Consider the following 24,048-nt stretch of genomic DNA (forward strand, 5'->3'; position numbering starts at 1 on the left):
AACCAGTTTTCCTTCTGTCCTAAGCCTAATGCCCCAGAAACCAACAGGCACAACTGGGTAAACCTCTCCGAGACTACCTACTGCTCTCTTGCTTCTCTATCTACTAAAACTGTCTCCTACTCCTGTAAGGCCCCCTGGTATCTTCTGCACCACAGAGAACTGAAGTAGAAATGCCGAGTACTGGAGCGTAAATGGAAAAATCTAAATCCCCTGCGGATAGACAGTCTTGGAGGGACAGTATTAAGTTCTACAATACAGTACTAAAAAAAGCAAGAAAGAATTTCTACGGTGATAAAAATCACCAGATCCAATAACCAAAGCAGTACATTGTTTAACATCTGGCACTCCTTAATCTCTAAAAAATGACTCCTCTATACTCCCCTCCTCTCCAACAGTGGACAACCTAGCAAAATTTAAAGGTTGCTACTTTTAAGAAGCTCTTTTCCACCAGCAGTCACTTACAATTCTATGGTGCCCAGCGACACTAACCCTATCCCAGTAGACAGATCCTGGACAGACTTTGAGCATGTATCCAAGCCCAGGTTTCTAAATTGTGCTACAAATTAATATCTTGCAAATGTGCCCTGGACCCATTTCCTTCTTACCTATATGAGAAAATTCCCATGCAGGCTATTTCATCTCTCACCAGACTTATAAATTCTGCCTTACTATCAAGCCTATTTTCTGTAGAAATGGGACACATTTCCCTGATCCCATTACTGAAAAAAGCCAATCTAGATCCATCTTTACCATCTAGCTACCGTCCTATAGCGAATATTCCTCTCCTGACCAAAATGCTAGAGGCTATCATATCTACTCAGCTCTCATCTTATTTAGAGAGATTCTCCATTCTTTTAACTTGCCAATGTGGCTTCAGACCCAATTTCAGCACCGAATCCCTACTGGCCTCATTAACTTCAAAGGTTCAACAACTACACTCTCGTAATAAGTTTGCAATCTTATTACAATTTGATCTATCTGCGGCCTTTGATGTTGTCCAGCATGATATTCTAATTTACCAACTTTCTGAGATAGGCATTGATTCCACAGTCTTAGACTAGTTCTCGAAATTCTTATGATCCCGCTCCTACACTGTTAATATGAATGGCACCATGTCATCTCCTTGGAAACCGTTATGTGGAATCCCGGAGGGATCACCTCTGTCCCCTATTCTTTTCAACATCTACATGTCTACTTTTAAACTCCTCCATCTCCCTCCCTTTGAAACATTATATACATATGCAGATGGCATCTTCGTCCTTCTCGAGATAGATTTGAATCTTACTAACCTCACCAAGATTATTATAGCATGCATAACGAAACTCCAATCCTGAGCCCTCACTGTACAAATGAAGCTGAATGAGTCCAAAACAAAACTACTTTGGCTTGGCCCAAAATTAGATCAGCTACCCATGCTCATTTCATTACCTTCTGGTCCCACACTGCAGATTGAATTCTCAACCAAAGTTTTGGGCATCATTATTGACTCTACACTTTCATTTAATGTCCATCTCAACTCACTGGTGGAAAAAAAAAATGGATTTTTTAGTCTTCACATGTTGAGAAAAGTGAGATCCTGCTTCCACCAACAACATTTTGCTGTCCTTGTACAATCAATCATTCTTTCTAGGCTGGACTATTGTAACTCAATCCATCTTAAGTCTAACCAAGAAAAGTCTTCAAAGACTTCAGCGGATCCAGAATACTGCGGCTAGGTTGATCTTCGCAAAAAGTAAATTTGATCATGTTTCCCCGCTTCTGTCAAAACTTCACTGGCTTCCAGTAATTTCTAGGGTTCACTTTAAATGTGCTTGCCTAACATTCAAGATCCTGCATGGCATTCTTCCCCCCCCCCCTAATTCTACTGTCTTGGAATTCTACGAGACCTACCCATAAACTTAAACTATCTTTCCCCCTGTTAAACGGTGTTATCTATGTGGGAAAATTAGGGAAATCTACCCTCTTTATAATCACTAATTCTTATTATGTTTTTCCTTCCTTATATTAAAGTTTCTGTAAACCGTGCCAAGCTCTATCTTTATGGAGAGGATGCGGTATATAAACTTAAGGTTTAGTTTATTTTACCTATGCATTATCCAAAGTGTTTGTCCGTGAGCTACATTATACAGTAGGTCCCTTGTCCAGGAGATAGCTGATACAGCTTTATTTGGCACTAAAGCACAGAGCTAGGCAAGTAGACCCCATGAATATCTGCGCTCTTTTCAGTCTTACGCAGTGCATAAGCCGGGCTTAGTTTCTGAGGAAACACCATTCTGCTACTTTTTTTTTGACTCCAGGGCAAAAGGATATTCTATTCCAGCCCTTCCATTCCAGAGGCTCGCACACTTCCTCCATGAGCTCCACAGGTTTCACTTCCACTTCCATTTTATCTACAAATTAAGTACTGCATGCAATAACCTTGCCTGTAGCTCTGTAAAGCCAAGGGTTTAAGAGCTAGATTCACTAAGCAAACCGATCGTGTACTGATCGTTTGTGACCCAATTTCCCTCCGACCTGTGTCCCTATCATCCTCCGATCTGCACATGCATATGAGGGAGAACAGCATTCAAATGATGGCAGGCAGCGATTTACAAACAAAAACCCTGCAACACCGACTGAACTGGCTGATCACAAACAAGCAACTGCTGAGGACCAGTCGCTCAGGTCCTTTCCGACTGCACTGCCTTCTGCTGCCCTGCCCTATTTTTCTGCTCTCTGCCCCGAAATCCTGCTTTCAGCCCCAACTCTCCTGCCTGCCCCAAACTCCTGTAGCCCTGACTCTCCCACCCTTCTCCGCAGTGTAAGCCCGTAGTTTTAACCCGTGGGCTTAAAGCGGGTTAAAATCATGGGCTCACAAAAAAGTTAAACACAGTTTAAAAAAAAAAAAAAAAGATTTCTCTGCTGGGCTCGGAGCTATAGAGCGATCCAGGCAGGCAGTTGGGGGCATGATTCCGATTGCCCTAATTTGCATGAGGGCAATTCGTGATCAGCCCGCCGGGCACAGATCGGATTGGATCCCTCACGGATCGGATCGGATCGGATCCGATCCGTGCCCTTAGTGAATCTAGCCCTGTGACACAAAAGAGACTAACAGGGTCTTTTACTTAAGATTTGCACATGTTAGCTGCAGCAGATTCCATAGGAATAAAATGGGTCCTATGGCAGATAACATGGACTAATCTGTAGTAAAAGATCCCCTAAAAGACAAATGATGAACAAGAGACTTGTATTATGGTGCTTCTACTGAGGGAAACAGTCGCCCAATGCTAGGATTACCAGATGTCTGGAAAAACCCGAGCATGTCCTCTTTTTGGAAGACTGTCTAGGTGCCTGGACAGACTTTCCAAAACCCGGTAGTTTGTCTGAGTTTTGGAAAGCCCTGACCTGCCAGCCGCGTCTGGAGGGCCTCCGAGCATGCACAGATGACATCACACGCATCCACGCATACTGGAGGTCAGAAAACAAAGACGAGGCTTTGCAGGGGTGAGGTTAGAGGCAGAATGGGGCGGGGGGGCCATGGGTCCGGGTTTCTCCAGACAAAATTCTGGCAACCCTACCCAAGACCCTCCAAAATGCCTCAAATTATCTAATACCATAGTGCTTTGATTATTTCATAGCTTCAGGGATCTTTGTCTTAAAGTGAAATAAAAAATGTTCAGCCCTGCCTGCTAGGCCCCAAACAAAGCATGTTTGCTAGATTCAATGAAACGCAAGGGTCCGGTATTCAGCTGTGGAAGTAAGCAGCTGGTAAACTACTTCCAGCCACAGCCTGAATTGGGGAAAGGGGATGGGATTTCGTATACTATCCGTCTATAGTTACAATCAAAGCAGCTTACATATTACATATAGATAATTTAAATTTCAAATTACAAATAAATCATAAGCATCCAAAACTTGTTAAAAGAAACAGATACAACAATTAAAAGAAAACACAGTGACACCAATGTTAACAAACTTCTTTAGACCTGAATGAAAGTTACCAGATATCCAGATTTACCCAGACAGGTCCGCCTTTTGGAGGATTGTCTGGGTGTCCAGATGGATTTTGCAAACCCAGCACTTTGTCCGGGTTTCGCACAGTCCCCGCTCTGCCTCTGGAAGGCTTCCGAGCATGCATGGATCCGACACAATGTCACACACATGCTTGCATGCATGTCGCAGTGCATCACATCCGCACATGCTTGGAGGCATTCCAGACGCAGCCCTGAGCTCCGGGAAGAAGTGGAGATGAGGTTTGTGTGGAGGCGGGGCTGAGTGGAACAGGGCGGTGTTAAAGCTGATTTGGTGTTGCTTGCAATTGATGCCGAAAAGGCCTTTGATCGGATCTCTTGGCCATTTATGTTTCAGCTTTGGGTAGAATAGCTACGGAACTTAAATTGTTGGGGGCAGATTAACTCACCCTAGATAAGGGCGGGGGATAAATAAAGAAACAAGCAAACCCCTCGTTTACTAACGTGTAGCATGGGTTTTAGTGCCAGCAGCGGCGGTAGCTGCTCCAACGCTGATAGAATTCCTGTGAGCATTGGAGCTAAAACCCGCGCTATGCGTTAGTAAAGGAGGGGGTAAATTAATAATTTGTTCTCCATTGGTGATGATTAAAATCAGTGGTAGTTATTCAGAGGCTTTTGAGCCAGGGGTGTCCGCTCTCTCCTGTTTCATTTGCACTGGTAATTTAGTCCCTAGCTCAGCTTATGAGAAAGCAGGACCTGAGCATAAAATAAGCCATTATGTGGATGATTTATTATTTGTTCTTACTAGGCCTGCAGACTCTTTGGGGAGAGGGGTGAAGGGGAATTCTCAGGTTTTAAAGTCAATATGCATAAATTGGAGCTACTTAATGTTTCCCTACCCCCCAAGGAGATGGATAGTATTCAGGCCAGTTACCCTTTCGATGGGTAAAGCCCTCTTTGCAGTATTTGGGTATTGATAGGGAGGGGGGTCGAGAACCAGTCTTTTTAATCTCAACTATGCTCCCTTGATGAATTCAATTAATCAGGATATGGAAGGGTAGGAGAGACTTAGTTTAATGTGGGTTGGGAGAATTGAGGCTCTAAACATGTCATCTTACCCTGCTTGCTCTATCTTTTTAGGTTGTGACCGAGGGAGTTTTACCTAAATGGCAGAGGTGTATCTCTCATTTTATCTGGATGGTGAGAAGACCGTGGGTGGCATGAGCTACATTATGTTTGAGTAAGTGAGAGGGGGGTCTTGCAGTACCCAAGAGATACCATCAGGCAGCACAGTTGTGAGCTTTATTGGAGTAGCAGGGTTCAAGAATATAAGCAGTGGGTGGATACTAAACAGGGAGATCGGCGGGGGAAGGTCCATACAGGACTTTAACCCTGAGAATCTAGACACAGATCAGGAAATGGCATAAGGAAGGGAAGCAGTGCTACTTTTTGGAGGTTTAATTCCGAGTTTAATCCTGGGTGGAACCAGGATCTATTTCAATAATGGGAGAGGAAGGGTTTGTATATGTTAGGCAATTTTGGGACTCTGGGTTGAGGAGGGTTAAAGATTTGGGGAACTGCAGGCTAAATATAATTGGCTGCCAGGGGACTTTTTTCTTTATTTGCAGGTTAAGCACTATGGGCTAGATTCACTAAACCCGATCGTGTCCCCACCATTTTGTGACCCTGACCCAATTCACTAACCTTCCTCCCTCACCCGATCCGATCCGCGCATACAAATGAGGGGAAACGGCATGCATAGTAGGAAGGGCTTCGATTCACTAAACAAATGCAGGAACACCGACTGGGCTGGCCGATCAAAAAAGAAGCGACTGCTGAGGACCAGTCGCTCACGTCCTTTCCTGCCGCCCTGAAATCTCAGCCCTGAAAAATCCCTGCTTTCTGCCGCCCCGACTCTCCTGCTTTGCCACCCTTCCCTGCAGTGTGAGCCCGTGGCTTTAACCCGCTTTAAACCTGTGGGTTAAAACCACGGGCTCGTGAGTAAAAAAGTCAAAAAATAAAAAAGCAAAGTTTTGTTCACAGACAGCAAACACATACACAGACATCTACAGGCAAAGAAGATGGTCTGCGCATGCGTCAGGATCACTCAGCAGCAATCCGTGTTGTCAGCATGAGGACGCATTGTGGATCAGTCGCCCGGCCATGGATCGGATTGGATCACCCATGGAGTGGGAAGGTTAGTGAATCTAGGCCTAAGTGCAATCCACCCACCTATGGTCTGGATTTGAGGCGGAGAAAGGCAGCTTTTGAACAATTAGTGAGCCCAAAGCTCCCAAAAAGTTCAATTTTGCAAATATATCAGTGTTTAAACTCTAGAAGAGGGGGCGAGTAAAGTAAATGGTGCTGTGGGAAGCTGAGACTGAGTGAGAGATGATCTGGCAGAGGGTATGAACCTTGGGGTTGTCTACAGTAATTGTTGAACATGAGTACTGTTTAGATGGTATCTTTACTCCAGAGCTGTTAGGTAAAATGGTGGAGGGTGGGGGTGGTAGATGTTGAAGGAATTGTGGGGAGCAGGAAACATATGCGCATATGTGAGGGAACTCAACAACACTGAGCAGCAACTCTGTAAAAAAAACAAAAAACCGACCCGAACCATCTGGCAGATCAAGGGTATGTGACACCCAGGGCCGATCATTTTTAACACCCCCCCCCCCCAATATAAAAAAATATTTTTAGCAGTTGTATTTATTTTTAGATCCCATCCTCCCCAGAGAGCTGAGAACGGGTTACAGTTTAACATTCACCGTGTTACAATATAACATTACATAGGGTTACAACCTCTCCAACCCCACGTCAATGCTGTGGTGTAAACAAAATAAAAAAGACTTTTCTCTTTCCGGCAAAATGTTATGTTTCCTATCAAAGTAAGAATTTTCTTTTTTTTTGAGCCCAAACAGACTTTATAGGGCCAAAAGAAGGGTTGGTATCTCAGTCTAATGATAAATGACCTGTTATCCGGCTGTAGGTTGGGTCATCTATTGCCGTCACTCTAATATTAACATTTTTTCCAATTTGTTGAAAATTTCCTTTCTTGATTTCCATAATTGTGGACTAAATATTAGCTAAATGTTTCCAAATACATCCGTTTGTATAATTATTTGATTTTCTTTACGAATCTTTCTGATCTGTTTTAAGTTGTGTATGCTTGATCACGTGATGCCTTGAGCCGCGGCAGACGCTGACTGCCTGAGCTCCCGGGCCCCGAGCCCCGAACCGCACTGTTGCCGACCATCGGAGGCGCGCCGGAAGACAGCGCTTTGCAGCGCATCGGGCGCACACTACATGGACAGATTTCTGTCCTCGCCCGCGCCGCAGATGTCAACCCGGACCCAGAAAAAGGATCGGGAGCGCCAGCAGCCCGGCGTGGACAAAATGGCGCCGGTAACCTCCGCTGCACCGCTCCAGCAAATAGCGCCGGAGGCGCTGACAGCCATCACACAGGCAGTGACAGTGGCAATGCAGCCTAGTATCACCAAACTATCGGACCAACTTTCCAAGCTTGAAAATCTGCTGCTGGAAACTACCAGCCGGACTACAGCTCTAGAGACCCGAGTATCCAGCCTGGATGACACGCAGCAGGCCCATGACACCACGTTGCAGGAACTGCAGGCCCTAACCCAAAAGCAGGCAGACAGCCTGGAAGATCTGGAAAACAGATCCAGGAGATCGAATCTACGCTTCTTAGGAATTCCAGAAACTGTGCCCGGATCTAAACTACTACAGGTGCTGGAGGCCTGGCTGACTAGCACCTTTACATTGAAAGAGGGCTTGGGGCCCATCCGCCTGGAGAGGGCACACCGGCTGGGAAGGGAGCAGGCGCGAGAGATGAGGCCTCGCATGGTGATAGCCAAAATTTTAAATTACAATCACAAAGTGGAAATATTGCGCAAATATAAACAACTCCGAGAGACGTTAGCATTTGAGGACTCAGAGGTGCGCATCTTTCAAGATTATTCAGCAGTACTGACTGAGCGCAGGAAGCAGTTCTATCCCATCTGTTCCTCTTTGGCTGAAAAAAAAGTACGTTTTCTCTTTTTGTACCCAGCCACTTTGAAAATTCACCACCAGGGACAATGGCATATTTTCGAGGCAGCAGCAGAGGCAGCTCTCTACGTAAATACTCAGGTGCTACCCCAGTCGGACCCAATCTGACAGAGCACGTGGTGTGAGCCAGCCTCGGCTTGTTGCCTCTTCGGTGACTTTGGGTTTGCAGCTGATGGACTCCGGGTTCTTCTGATTCGGGGGAACGGCTGCATTCCATGGTTTTGGCTGTAATGTGGCACTAAGATTCCAGTTTGTTTGCATTCTACTGTTCTTTTGACCTAGTTCCGGGACTGGTATATATACTGTGGTTGGGGATTTTCTCATTGTGTTTTCTTCTTTAGGCTAACAAAGTGTAAACTGTTTTCTAATTGTCTGGGGGACTCGGGACCCGGAGTGGCATAGTGTTGTGATCCCTCACACCTTTGGGACCGCCTCGGACGGCCCTGGGGCTGTGACCACAACCATGCGAACAGGGGGTAGATGGGGAAGGGAGGGGAGGGAGGGTGGGGGTTCAAGGGGGGGGAGTCCTGTGCCACTATGGCTGTTGTTGACACTTGTTGAGCTATGGGAGAGGATGGGTTTTGCAACGGCAATGAGAATACAGTTAATTGCATTTTCTATGGTACCACTGACGCTCGGGCAGGTCCTGAGCGCCTCATGGCTACCCTGGGTGTGGCTGGGAGCCCGGGGTGGATCTCTTTTACACACTCTATCTTTTCTATTTACACTTGCCTTCCTGATGCCCGATGGCTAGCAGCCTGAGACTGGTATCTTGGAATGTTTCGGGTATTACCTCCCCAATTAAAAGAACGAAAATTTTAACACAGCTCAAACGTCATAAGGTGGACATAGCCTGTCTCCAGGAAACCCGATTGACGGAGCTAGAACATCAGAAGTTGAGGAGGTCTTGGGTGGACGTGGTGTATGCGGCTTCCTCCACGCATAAGCGGGCAGGGGTAGCGGTATTAATTAGTAGGACCTTACCATATACAGCAAAAGTGATAGCCTCTGACCCGAAGGGCAGATATATATTGTTGCAACTGACTGTAGGCACATATTCTTTTTATCTCATGAATATATACGCACCCAATACCTATGACCATTCTTATTTTGAGGGCATTACCGCACTGCTTCTTGGGAGAGTTACAGAACCGATATATGTAGCAGGAGATTACAATCAGGTTCTTGACCCGACCTGTGATCGCTCTCAGCCGGGGCCCAGCACCAATTCCGCTCAAACCAGAGGTATCCCTTATTTATGCGCCACACTGGATTTAGTTGACCCATGGAGAATTCTCCATACCTCAGAACGGGATTACACTCATCGCTCCAGGGCCCATAACACCCAATCTAGAATAGATTATATTCTTACCACGCGTAGGGCCTTCCTAAATGTGGATGCAGCGGTCATAGGCCCGGCTGTGATCTCCGACCACGCGATGATTTGGATTGATGTGAATGTGGGCTTTGGATTACGGGGACCTGCACGCTGGCGCTTCCCTAGTTATTTGTTCTCTGATGAACATTTCAAAACATTCTTAACATCTAAGTGGGAGGACTTCCTAGACTTTAATGGTCAGCATCGCAATGATCCCCAGTTGTTTTGGAGCACTGTCAAGGCAGTGCTCAGAGGAGATTGCATAGCCTACATAATAGAGCGCAACCGCCGGCTTTCCCGGGGAATACTTCGGTTAGAAAAGGAACTTGCCCTAGCTAAACGTCGTTACACCCACAACCCGACCCGAACCTCTAGAGAACACTTGACCTCGGTGGAAACGAACCTTAATTCCTACATACATGAGCGCACGGTGAAAATGCTTTTGTACCACAAATATCGCTATCATCGCTATGGTAATCGCGCAGGGAAGTTATTAGCCCGATTGACCTCCCAAGCTAGGGGGCATCGCTATGTGTTGGGGTTGCGGGATAGCCTGGGTTGTCTCAAACATTCAACAGGCCAAATTGCACAGCTTTTCGTGTCCCACTTTCGGGGGATATACGGTTGCCAGGACTCGGGGGCAGAACCCCTTATTAGGGATTATTTAGTGGATTCTGGATTACAGCCGCTTTCTGATTTGGATGTCGAGTTTCTTAATGCACCCATCACCCCTAAAGAATTGCATAAAGCTATCCAGAACCAACGAAACTTTTCGGCCCCAGGGCCGGATGGCTTCAAGGCTGAATTCTACAAATTATTATCAGGGCAGCTGAGTCCCTATTTACGGGACTATTATTCGCAGGTAATTCATGATGAACAATTTCCTGTAGGCTCCAATGAGGCACTAATTACGTTGATTTTGAAACCCGGCAAAGACAGTACTGCTCCCGAGTCCTATCGCCCAATTTCTCTGCTAAATGTGGATATTAAAATCCTATCTAAAATATTAGCTGATAGACTAGCGACCCTTCTCCCCAACATTATAGCATCAACACAGGTGGGATTTGTAAAGGGTCGTCAAGCGGTACACAATGTACGTAAAGCACTGTTGTCTTTAGCTCACACCCAAGTTAATAACATTCCGATGCTCTTGCTTAGCTTAGACGCGGCACAGGCATTTGACCAGGTCAATTGGAAGTATCTCTTTGAGGTGCTGAATTATATGGGTATATCTGGATGGTTTGCCGCGGCGCTACGCACATTATATTCGACACCTACAGCAAGATTACTAGTTAATGACATTATTACTGACCCAATTTCTATAGAGCGAGGCACTCGACAGGGATGCCCCCTGTCGCCTCTACTATTTTTGTTGTACTTGGAACCATTTCTTCGTACAGTGACTTTGGACCCTGACATTGTGGGTGTGAACATTGGGAACCATTTGCTCAAAGTGTTGGCCTTCGCAGACGATCTCCTTTTTTTGCTCACGGATCCCCATCATTCTGTCACGCATTTATTGCAAGCGCTTGATGAATTTAAATTTTATTCGGGATTTACGCTGAATTACCAGAAATCTTTGGCTTTGGCCAGCCCACTGACACTGCAGCAGACATGGAGCAGCCACTTTCCATTTACATGGGCCGTGAGCTCGATCCGTTATCTGGGGGTGTGGATTCCTAGAGACCTTACGACCCTATACGACAGCAATATCACCCCACTGCTTCGTGACACCACACTACATCTGCAGAATTGGTCCACATTCCCCTTATCGGTGGCAGGCCGGGTAGCTCTCTTTAATATGGTGCTTTTTCCCAAATGGTTGTACCGCTTTCAGGTCCTGCCTCTGCTCCTATCTTACGCCCATAACACACGATTAACGAAAAACTTACAACATTTCCTCTGGGGCGGTAAGCGACCCCGTATGACATTTCTGCGGATGTGTCTGCCTAGGGATAGGGGGGGTTATGGTTTATTAAACATACGTTGGTATGCTATGGCCTGTCAGATGCGTCATATTAATGACTGGTTTAGAGGGACCTCTGATTTTTCTGCTACACCTCTGGAGCTATCTCTATTGGCTCCGTTTCATGTGAGCTATTTTTTGCATGTGGCGGATCCAGGGATCCGTCCTTTGGTGTCGCACTATCCGATCTTTGGGCCAGCTCGGCGAACCTGGAAGTGGGTCTGTAAAACTGCTAAACTGCCTGCTGGGGTGTCATTATATTTACCTATACAGGGCAATGGAGCTTTTCGGCCGGGAATGCAGAATGCCGCCTTTCCTAGGTGGAGGGAAAAAGGACTTCAATATCTCTTTCATCTGTTCTCGGAGGAGGGGAACTTGGCAACATTTGCGGAGCTACAACACACCTTTGAATTACCGCCTACTGATCTGTTTGCTTATTACCAGATTCGACATTATATCCAGTCTTTACCTGGGTCTGTTCTCACAGAAGACAGCAGAGAAGCACTTTCCGAACTCTTTAGTCTCTCAGCCCAACAGCGGATCCCACTGCGGTTTCACGTGGTGGGGATCCGGGACTGTCAATCGGGCACTAATCTGGACATTTTGGCGACGGCGTGGGCCGAGGACCTGCAGTGTAAATTAACAGCCCAGCAGCTACAGCGGGTTTTGAAGAACATTCAAAGGGTGTCTCCTAACATAACCCACTGGGAAATGCAATTGAAGATTGTTCTGAGACTTTATATTCCACCGGAACGTGCTGCCCGGATGGGAATTACGGCTTCTCATTCCTGCCCGAAATGCAGCCAGGCTCACGCTTCTTTGAGCCATATGTTTTGGACATGCCCCAAAATTCAACAGTTCTGGAGTCACCTGGGATGCTATGTTACGTTGCTTTGGGGAAGGCGTTGGCTCCCACAACCGAGAGCGCTATTTGGTTTTTATAACATAGCCACGCCTAAACCCAGGGGAATGTCAGCTTTTATCACCAGAGTGCTTTTACTGGGGAAGAAATCTATCCTTATTAACTGGCTTTCGTCTGATCCTCCGACCTATGCACAATGGAGATCCCTGATGATAATTCATGCCACGCTGGAGCGGAGACTGGTGGGTGACTTGGAACATGGCCCGGGTCGTAGATTTTGTCAGACTTGGGAATGCTTTTGGCAGGACCTCACACCCCGAGCTCGTAGCAGACTTTTGAACATTTAAGGTTATCTCTCAACTTTTGGCATGGCTTTGGACTCCCGGGATGGGGGTGGGGGGGGGGGAGGGGGGACATGTTTGTACTGTTACTTTTGATTGATGCTCTTTCTTGTTCTTGCCTGTTATACGTGAAATAATAAAAAAAGCATTTGAACATAAGTTGTGTATGCTTGATTTAAAATTGAAAAGGTTATAAATTAAAAAAAAAAAATACTTTTCTTCTCTGTTAGGTCCTAGCTCACGCTCTCTGTCTAACACCAGCTCTGGCAGGATACACATTTCAAATCTGACAAATTGTAATCACAAATTTGAAAATAAAATTATTTTGTCTACCTTCCATCACCATATCCAATATTTATCTCTCTTTCCCACTATCTACCATCTCTCTATCCCTTTCCCTGCTTTGGTCCCTGGGCCAAACCTTTCTATTCCCCTCCATGCAGCATCTCTTCCTTCCTCTCCTCCATTATCATGTGCAATATTTCTTTCTCTCTCCCCGTGCACCATCTCTCCCTGCCCTCCATCCTATGTTCAACATTTCTCTTTCTCTTTTCTCCATGCATGTCTGCCTCCCCTCCACCATATGCAGGATTTATCCTTCTCACCCCTGTCTACGTTGCATCTCCCTTCCTCTTCTCCAGCCCATGTCTAACAGTTCTTCCTCTCTCCCCCCCTCCTCTGTGCAGCAGCTTTTCATCCCTCCTATCCTCCCTGTGCAGCACCTCTGGACTTGACTAACCCCTCCACCCATTGTGAGATTTTTTTTGCAGCCTGCTCCATCAGGGCTTCTCTCTGCCATGTCAACAGTGATGTCATTAGTGATGCAGCAGAGGGGAGGTCCTGGCGAGCCGTAAGAAGCCTGTTCAGAGCGTTCTTTCATTGTTGGCAGCCTTAACTCACTGCCCTGCTGGCATCAGGCCTTCCTCCTTCTTCCACGAAGGCAGGACCCAGCAGAGAGGAAGCCCTGACGCTGACAGAGCAGTGAAATTCCCAGACTATGACACTGACCCTGGGAGCACCTCTTTATGGTATGCCCCCTCTTGGTATGCTACTGGAGCCACCTATGGGAGTTGCTCTCCTTAATGTGCAAAACCCAGGATTGGATAAGGGGGCCGACTAGTTGCATCGGTTATATTTGGTTGTAGCACGTAAAGTGCTGGCTGCAAGTTGAAAGAAAGCCAGTTCCCCAGATTAGTAACCAAGTGATTGAGAAAGTGGATGGGTGGTACGATATGAACAAGCTCAGTGCTATGAAATATCAGGAGATGGTGAAGGGAATTTCAGAGCTGGAAATTTCATCATTGGAAGTTACAATATGGGTGTTGAGATGTCATTTTTTTGGGAACATTATATTGTCTTCCTATTGTTTTGGGGGAGGGTGGGATGTTTGTTATTGGATTAGATTGGTTAGGGTGGGTGAGTGCATAGAAGGAACCATATGTACCTAACATCTGTGTTGCTATTTCTTTTTGAGGTGTGATCCGTCTTCATTGTTATTTTTCTTTGAAAATTGTTAAGAAAATAAGTTAGGAAAAGAAAATAATCCAACAGAAATATCCCATGTCAAAAAATATAGTCTAGCTACATTGTGGGTTTGTTTAAAGCAGAATGAATTGTTCCCGAGGAGCTCCAGCAGGTACTCAGCAGCCCTAGCTGATAACAGGTCTCTTATCTCCAATGTTTGCTTCCTGCCACCAGCCCCAAGCAAAGTAAAGAGCCTGAAACATTTCACTCCCAAGTCAACAGCATCAAACCTTTGAAGGTGAAATGGCTAAAATCAAAGGCTGCTTTTCTGCCTGAGATGAGCTGGATTGGAGGAGGGGGCATCGCAGTATCCCATATAGTGAACAAGACAGCATTTTGCCTCCAGCATAACTGACAGGCTGAAAGACAACCAATCTCTGCTGGAACTTCCCAACCTGTGGGCCACAACTCCAAATAGGGTCTCCAAATTAGGGTTACCAGACGTCCAGATTTTCCCGGGGGTCTGGACGGCTTTTCAAAACCTGGCACTTTGTCCGGCTTTTGAAAAGCCTCCTATAAATCGCCTCAGGAAGGAGGAAGTCTGCGCATGCGTGGACTTCCTCCTGCCTGACAAGAGCAGGCAGTGGTGGGCAGGGTTGGGACGGAGCGGGGATGGGTGGAACTGGGTGGGCCTGGGGGGTGGGTCTAGGAGTTTGGATTTTACTGTAGTAAAATCTGGCAACCCTACTCCAAATCCATGTTTGGGGTCATGACCTGGGTAGGCTGTTAGATGTCAGCAGTCTGCATCTCCAAAGGTCACAATAATGGGGGTCAGGTAATATGAAGTGGAATATGTAAAAAGTGGATTTGGATTTCTGTAAGGCCTTCCACAAGTTCCCTCCTAGGAGGTTCATAAATAAATTCAGCGGACTAACGTTAGGGCATAAAGTGGTGAACTGGATTGGGAACTGGGTGACTAACAGATGGCAGAGGATGGTGGTAAATGGAGTTTAATCAGAGGCTGGAAATGTAAGTGCCTCAGGGAACAGTGCTAGGGACGATTCTATTCAAAATACTTGTGAAAGGTTTGCAACAGAGTGAACTCCCTGGACAACATAAGAGCATTTCTTTGCATCAAAATTTAACTGCCAGTCTACATCAGTTTTCCAATGGAAATATATTTTCTTGCTATTTGTACAGGTACTGTGTTTCTTGTGAAGCCCTTGCCACCCCCTCCCCCCCACCCCGGGAATAGTTTCTCAATGTGGGAGTACACTTACACACATACATGCACACGGGAAATGTTCAAAAGCAAGATTTCAGGTGCAGATACCCACAGGTGGGAAGGAAGAAAGAGAAAAGGTCCTTTAACCCCTCCCCTCGTCTAGATCCTCCCCTCTCCCAGACACAGGGTTACCATATCTAAAGACATAAAGGGATGGCATATAAAAATAGCTTCTATCTTTGCTAAATTGTAGCAAATGTGTTACTGGCATAGCAAGGGTAGGTGGCATCCCATACACCCTCCTCTAGCTCCCCCTGCGATCTTCCACACACCCCCACCTCGTTAAATCTTTGCTAGCATGAGCAGCTTCTCTGGCCTACTGCTCACACCAGCATTGGCTTTTCCTCTGACATAACTTCCTGGCCCTGCAACCCAGAAGTGATTTCAGAGGGGAGCCAGGCCAGCGTGAGCAGCAGGCCTAAGAAGTTGCTCATTTTGGCAAAGATTTAAAGAGGTACGAGGGTGGGGGAAAGGGAGGGCATAAGCCTGGCATGGGGGGAGGGGGCAGAGAGGTGCCAGTGCCCCACCAAGATGGCACCCAGGGTAGTCTGCCCACTCTTACTACACCACTGCAAACACAGGTCTGTATGCAAGATAGAGACAGGAGGTGTCTCCCAATTTAGAGGGGTGAAGAGGAGGGAGAGATTAAGGGAGGTCTGGGATTATATTTTAGAGTCAAAAGGAAGGAGGTCCACAGGCTTACTGGAGCCACCAATGAGCTTTTTGTGGCTTGGGGATGAGAGCTGCATGGCCTGATCTAGAGAGGAGCCCTTCACTTCAATTTACCCTTTGCTCCTGGGCTGCATTTTCATAGCAGACTGAATTTGGCATAAACATTCAGTGCTACAAGAAGAATAGAAGGCTGAATTAGATAAGGCAGTATTTTATTTATTTATTTTTACACATATACATACATTTGGAGCTAATTTTTATTCAGTGATTAGCATGTCCACCGCATTACCTTTTAGCACAGTGGTTTTATGCAGATTTTGCCACACTAATATGGGAGTAAGATTAACACAGGATCAAGAGTAAACTGTTGCATTAATGGGTAATGCAATTTACCATACTAGGCCATTAATGTGTACATAAGAATTACCATACCGGGACAGACCAAAGGTCCATCAAGCCCAGCATCCTGTTTCCAACAGTGGTCAACCCAAGTCTCAAGTACGTGGTAAAATCCCAAGTAGTAAAACAAATTTTATTATGCTTATCCTAGGAATAACCAGTGGATTTCCCCAAGCCATCTTAATAATGGCTTATGGGCTTCTCTTTTTGAAATGTATCCAAACCTTTTTTAAACCCTGCTAAGCTAACTGCTTTCTCCAGCAATGAATTCCAGAGTTTAATTACATGCTGACTGAAGAAATATTTTCTACGGTTTGTTTTAAATCTATACTTAGTAATTTAATTGAATGCCCCCTAGTCCTAGTATTTTTGGAAAGTGTAAACAAGCGATCCACATCTACTCGTTCCAGTACACTCAGTATTTTATAGATCTCTATCATCTCTCTCCTGAGTCGACTCTTCTCCAGGCTGAAGAGCCCTAGCTGCTTTAGCCTTTCCTCATAGGGAAGTTAGTTCTTGTACCAACAAGGGTACTTGATGCCATTGAGGGAAAGAGTCAGGGAAATAAGATATAAAAGCATCTAATTAATTTTTTGTTCATACTTGGTTACTGCAAAGAAAGAAAAAAAAAAGATCACTCTGGATGTATTCTCTATGAAATGATTCCCATCAGATAAAGATGAATTTCTATGATAAATTCAGTGTGGAGGAGGATAATTAAATGGCAAATACTGACAAAGGACTTTATTTTATACCACACACTTTGCCCACTCCCTCCTACTCCTCAGACCCACCACTACAAAATGATGGGCCTTCCCCTTCCCAGTGCATCCTGGGATGCACGGGGAGGAGCCTAAGGCCCTGACTGGCTCAGATGCCTAAGGCCAAGAAGGCCAGAGAGAGATGGTAGACAGTGGGAAAGAAACAAATGTTGGATAAGGCAATGGAAGGTAGAAAAAATAATTTTATTTTCTAATTTATGATTATAATATGTCAGATTTGAAATGTACCATATATTGCCAGAGCTGGTGTTAAACAGCGAGCATGAGCTAGGACACATAGAGAGGAAAAATCTTTTTTGTTTACACCACCAGCATGGGGTTGGAGAGAGAAAAGGGGTGGGTGGAAAGGCTATAAAATAAATCCGCCAGGATGTTTGAAAAAAAAAAACAAAAACCAAAGCAAAACACCTGATTGGGCCAGAAAAGCTAATTCAATCGAATCAAACAATTTTCCCCTAAATTGGGCAGCACTACTGTCAGCCATTGCCCTCAAACATGCAACAGGAAATGCTCCCCCAAAGAACAATGCCCAGAAGCACCCTTAGAAATACAGCCCCAGACACCCCACCTTAGTTCCAGGCCTGGAAGGAGAAACAAGGTTTGGAAATGTCTGAGCACTTTTCATAAGCATGGATATACATTTAAGTTTTTGATAGTATTTCAAAGGTCCTATTAAAGCAATGCTGGGTCTTATTTGGAGACTTGTCAGTGAAATTAAGAACATTTATTACAGCCAACAAACAAAAGCCTGTCATTCTCCCCGTCCTTTCACATTTTTTGTGCTCCTTTGGTTCTTCAGGATACAAAATTCGGAATTCTGTGAAGCTAGAACTTGGATATAGCTTGTACCCTATCAGTCTTACATAGGGTTATCAGATTTTTGCCCAGAGAAACCCCCTAGCCACACCCCATTCCACCTCTAGCCACATTCAGATCCGCCTCCAGCCCTGCCACCGCAAAGCCTCATCTTTGTTTGTTTTCCGACCTCCGAGCTGCATCTAGAGCAGGGATCTCAAAGTCCCTCCTTGACGGCCGCAATCCAGTTGGGTTTTCCGGATTTCTCCAATGAATATGCATTGAAAGCAGTGCATGCACATAGATCTCATGCATATTCATTGGGGAAATCCTGAAAACCTGACTGGATTGCGGCCCTCAAGGAGGGACTTTGAGACCCCTGATCTAGAGTGTCTCTGAGCATGCACGGATGCGTGCTACATCATCCACACATGCTCAGAGGCCCTTCAGACATGGCCAGGGGGTCGGGACTTTCCAAACCCAGACAATCTACCGGGTTTTGGAAAGTCCGTCCATGCAACCAGTCAGTCCTCTAAAAAGAGGACATGTCTGGATTTTCCCGGATATCTGGTAACCCTACTCTTACTCAGATTTTGTAGAGAGTGTCCCTCACCGTTTCTGGGGGCTTTATTTTAAAATTTTAATTCCATCCCATATAAAATTTCAGCCTTTTCCAGTTACCTCAACAACTGTCCATGAAAATGAGACCAAAAATATTTAATGCCACATACCTTTGACCACAATATCCTGGTCGTCATCCGCTTTGGCATGGTTTTTCTCATTAATTAGACTTCGCATTTCCTCCGAGACCTGACGAAACCTAAAGAAAAATCCAAAGGTGACTGTGGGATCTGTTCTGATCCTGAAAGCAGCAGTTCATAGGTCACAGTGCAAGACTGCTCCTAAGGCAGTGTCTCTCAAACTGTGTGCCACGGCACAGTGATGTGCTACGAGAAATTCTAGAATTTTACTTTAGTTTAAAAAATTTCCTTCATAGATGACATATATGTCGTGTACACAAGAGTCTGTCAATGTTATGAGTGTCTGGGTGTGTAAGGATATAACCGACATGATTGGTCCCTGAAAACAATCGGCAAGTAATTTTAGTTTTATTTTTTATGCAGTTGTTATCTTCACTTGAGCAACAAAGCAATCAAGTCTTTGTTACTGTTTGGATCTTCTTATCTTTGCAAACTTGGATTTTCAGCTCTGACAAATTAAATTAAAAAAAAAAAAAAAGAGAGAACGACTGCAGATGGTGGATGATGAAATGTTTGCTTGTCGACTATTGAGAGTTAATTTGCACTCAAAACCAAGCTCATTCATCGTATTAGCAATTCTATTCTACCTACTTTAGTTTTACCATTGTTATAATTACCTATATATAGCTTAAATCAGTGTTTTTCAACCTTTTTTGGGCAAAGGCACACTTGTTTCATGAAAAAAATCACGAGGCACACCACCATTAGAAAATGTTAAAAAATTTAACTCTGTGCCTATATTGACTATATATAAAGTAATTCTCTTGAATAGGAATCAAATAAACACAAAGAAAGTATTTTATAATTACTTTATTATGAAATATTAAGTAAACAGAATAGTGAAAAATTATAAAATACTTTATTCAGTGCGAAACCTGGACCTGTTTGGCTGAACACAAAGCTGATATTCTGGCTGGAATCGAAGAAAGACACACACGTAGCTCTTCGTCAACAGCTCTCAGTCTCTCTCTGTATTTGGTTTTTATAGCATACAAAAATAGACAAATATACCCTCCATCCTTTTTATTAAACCACAATAGCAGTTTTTAGCGCAGGGAGCTGCGCTGAATGTCCAGTGCTGCTCTTGACGCTCATAGGCTCCCTGCGCTAAAAACCACTATTGCGGTTTAGTAAAAGGTGACCATATTGTAAAATATAGACAGCAGATATAAATTCAGAACTGTGCATAGTAAGTGAAGGGAAGTTTTCATCTCTGGGAATTTACCCAGTTAACTATTAAGTTATTTGGGCAAATTCCTTTGAAAACTGTGGTAATACTGCCTCCACTTTGCTAAATTTAAAATAAAATCATTTTTCCTACCTTGTCTGGTGATTTCTGGTTGCACTTTCTTCTTCTGACTGTGCATCCAATCTTTCTTCCCTTCTATCAGCCTGTATGCTTTCTCTCCTCCACACCTCATTCCCTCCCCCAACTTTTTCTTCTTCTCTCCCTGACCTTTCTTTCTTTTTTTCTGTTTCTCTTCTTTCCTTCTGTTTCCCTGCCTGCCCCCTTTCTTTCTTTCTCCCTGCCGTTCCCCAAGCCACTGCCACTGCCGCTGCCATCGGGGAACAGGACCCACCAATGGATAACAGGCCCCAAAGCCGACGCCGACGCATGCTCTCCCTGCTTCGGGCCGATCAGTCTTCCTCTCCCCAACGTCAATTCTGCAATCGGAGAGGAAGTTCCGCCCAGCCAGGCAGCGATTGGCTGGCCCGAACTTCCTCTCCGACTGCAGAATTGACGTCGGGGAGAAGAAGACTTATCGGCTCGATAGATTAGATCGCCAAGACAAAGTGAGTCCTGGGTGATCGACTCACTTTGCCTTGGCGAGCTGGCGGCCCTGCGGCACACCAGGCAACATCTCGCGGCACAAAATAACTCACTTTTTATTTTTTGTTGGTTTTGCAATTTTATAATTTAAATTATAATTTGCTGCAAAAAAACATTTGCTCAGTTTAGTGTGCCGGAGCTAAAACATTTTGAGAGACACTGTCCTAAGGCATGGAAGAAGGTTTTAAAGGCACAGAGAGATTCTAGTCTGTGACTAGGACTCAGTAAATTTTGTTTCATTACACAGAATGTTTGACAGAAAGGATGAACTCTACCCAAGTTTCTGCTGTATAATGAATATACACCCAGTTCAATAAACCAATTTACCTCATCAGCCACATCCTGTGTTGACACATGTCACGATAGTCAAACCAGTCTCCCCACCACCACAGCCACAATTATTAAAACATCAGCTGCCCTATCACTAAAGCTCAAGGTGAGGTACAAAGGAATATATAAAATCATCATAAAAATACAATATAAATACAAAATGTGCCCCCTAAAAATCAAAGCCCCAATATATGAAATATCTCTCCAAACATTTCCTCCAAAAAAATATGAGTCTTAAGTCTTTATTTATTTATTTTAGGTATTTATATACCACCTATCAAGTATTTTCCCTATCTGTCACGGTTAAACTCATTCTGAATGGAGCACAGCTCAGGACAAAGGATATGCCATAAAGAATAAACAACCAACACACAAAGAGACAACAAAGGTATCTTACAAGCGAAGAAGTCCAGATGACATACAGGAAAGGGATAAGGCTAAGCAATGTTGCTGCAACTTAAGAATAAAAAGCAAAACCTTGTATTTAACACAAAACTATCAATAAACAATGTGAGTGAGCTGCGAGTCATGCACAAATCAAGGCTGGCTAAGTAATAACCGAATGGCACTATTCTATGCCAGCCAAAATGCTTTTAGCTCAGACTTCAGCAAATCTCGTTGTAGAACAATGCAAAGCAAGGTGTAAGAAACATCAAATGGTACAAAAATCGCTATATTCCACTACTTATTGTTCTTTTAATTTCTCAAAGACATAACTAGGCAAGAAATCCACAAACGAACTGGGAGCCAAGCCAGGATTGGGGAGTCAATGCAGAAAGCCAGTGCAAGCAGGAAAGAGTGCATATTAGCGAGCAAAAGAAGCAGAAGTGGCTTTGGTGTGAGAGGTAGCTCGATGCCACATATTGAAATCAAGGTACGTGGGCTATTAGCTATTCTGCCCTGATGTAGAGAAGTTTTAAAGGGAACACAATGTGAGTGGAAAAACTATCACCAGGTCTGAGATGGCATAGAAGGGTTTATTTATTTACTGTATTTTTTATTATTATTATTTTTATTTTCTACAATTTTTTTTAAGTTTAGATGTTTGCAAAACAGAAATGAAGTAAACAATCGAATAATTCAGGGAAGAGAGTGTAGCAGCAAATTTCTTAAGCTGTCTACTATATTTCTCAGTGGAACTACTTAAGTTCTAGTTAGGAAAATTTCTGTTGGAGTCCAAATTTGTTTAATTTTCCAAGGTAAGTTCGTTTTCTCAGCTACTTTTAATTCAGGGTTGTATATTTAACAAACCTTGTGCCACCAGAAAATATTTAGGTTTTCTAAATTTTTCCAGGATCCCAATAAAACTTGAATAGCACTAGATATGAGAATGTCCAATAAGGGTTTATATGAATTAAAGAAAAAAAAAAAAACACATTTACGGAGGCCCATAAACAAATGTACCTAGATATTCAGTGTCCCAAATCTGATTTCAGAGTAATATTTTTTATTAAACACAATTTGGATTGGTTAAATGATCTACCTAGCAACCACTTTGTTTTAAAGCTACAGCACCACACACATTCCTGAAAGATACCGGTACCTAATTTGTCACTTCTTGGTCCCTTGTGCCATTACTGTTCTTTTCCCAAAGTCCCACATCTATTTGGAAAGTTCCTTGTTCTGTTTCTTTTTGGCATAAAAAGATGTGCTTCTGTAAGCTATGGCTACCCCCTGCTCAGACTTTGAACATCTGTTCTTCACTCCCCCTTGGTGAAAAGAGAGTGCTCGGGACTGAAGTCCCTCCCATGGTGCAAGATGTCTTAAATAAATCCAAAACAGCAGTGAAAAAATGAAAGAGGAAGAGGGAAAAGGGATGCCAGGAACAGATCAAAGGATGCTGAAAATAAATCTTGGCTCTTTGCTTTAAAGGAAAGGGGAGGGGGAGGGATACACTGAAAAGGGCCAGATGGGAACATTTCTGGCAGTTGCAGCAAGGGAGAAGTTTAAGAAGTGGGGGAGCACAATCCAAACCAGGTGCAGAAAAACAAGAACATCGCTGGCAGAGACTGAGGACCACAGCTTGACACAGTAACACTCTCACTGACCAGAAAGCTGGCAGTAAAACCAGGCTCAGAGGTGGGTTTCCACTTCTCTTATGTAATACTATTGTTGGGCTAAAGCAACTGAGCCCAGCTCTATGTTGTTTCAGCTGGTGGGCCAGGACTGGCTTCTTACTGCCCTCACATTTCTTTTAAATTCCCAACTGGGCCCTACAAGAGGAGCTACACCTCCTGAGGTGCTCTGAAGAGGTTCTCCAAGGAATGAAAGTGCCACCAGAAAAAGGCTTCCTACAGCCATCCTTTGAAGTGTGAAAGCTTTCACAGCGCTTGGCAGAGAGGCGAGAACATTTTCTAGTCTACTTTTGACTGCAAAAGGGGTGGTGAATGGAGCAGCGATGCCCAGCTGCAGAAGCCACGAGCCATCAACAGACTCAATTTTCAAGATAGCCCAAAACAAACAAACAAACTAGTCCACAGACCAAAACGTACATGTATCTCTCATAAAAATAATTGGTGCTCTTCCAGGAATCAGGCCAGTGGGAGCTGACAAGTACTGAAGGTGGAAACCACTGCAGGTAGAAGAACTATCAGATGACTCCACAACACTAGGACAAGTTGAGCCAGTCCTGGTTTTGCTCTGTGGCAGCTAGAAACCTGTTGGCTCCATTTTGCTCTCAAGAGTGTATATAGTTCATGCATTTGTATTTAATATACCACCTTTCTGTGGTACTACCAAGGTAGTCTACATATATTACATCCCAATACTTTCTCCGCTGTGGCACAGGTTTCTACCGCAGGCCAGTGAGGTAAATGCTTCGATGCTTATAGAATTCCTATGAGCATCGGAGCATTTACCTCGCCGGCCCATGATAGAAACCTCTACTGTGGCTTTGCAAAAGGAGCTCTAAGTTTTTGTACCTTCAAGCAGTGTTGCCCAAGCTATTTCGTAAAAGTAGTACATTATTATTTTTATTAAACAAGTAACTAATAGCAGTAAGTGTAAGTTGTTACTGTGAAAAGTAATACATCACAGGTACTAATTACTTAGAAACAGAGAAACATGATAGTAGATAAAGGTCAAATGGCCCATCCGCAGCATCCGCTTTCTCTTCCTCTCCCTAAGAGATCCCACATGCCTGTCCCATGTTTTTTTGGATTCAG

At 44.4% G+C, this 24,048-nt stretch overlaps 1 protein-coding gene across 3 annotated transcripts in view; it reads right to left on the minus strand.

Moving 5' to 3' along the window:
* The window catches only part of PLEKHH3 (pleckstrin homology, MyTH4 and FERM domain containing H3), a 187,654-nt gene that overhangs the window by 69,045 nt on the left and 94,561 nt on the right, over nucleotides 1–24,048 (minus strand). For all 3 annotated transcript variants that reach the window (XM_033918211.1, XM_033918207.1, XM_033918212.1), the window contains exon 3: nucleotides 18,694–18,782. In XM_033918211.1, the coding sequence (XP_033774102.1) occupies nucleotides 18,694–18,782 (89 nt within the window). The remainder of the gene's footprint in view (nucleotides 1–18,693; nucleotides 18,783–24,048) is intronic.

The sequence above is a fragment of the Geotrypetes seraphini genome, chromosome 13 (genome assembly GCF_902459505.1).
Source record: "Geotrypetes seraphini chromosome 13, aGeoSer1.1, whole genome shotgun sequence".
NCBI lineage: Eukaryota > Metazoa > Chordata > Amphibia > Gymnophiona > Dermophiidae > Geotrypetes > Geotrypetes seraphini.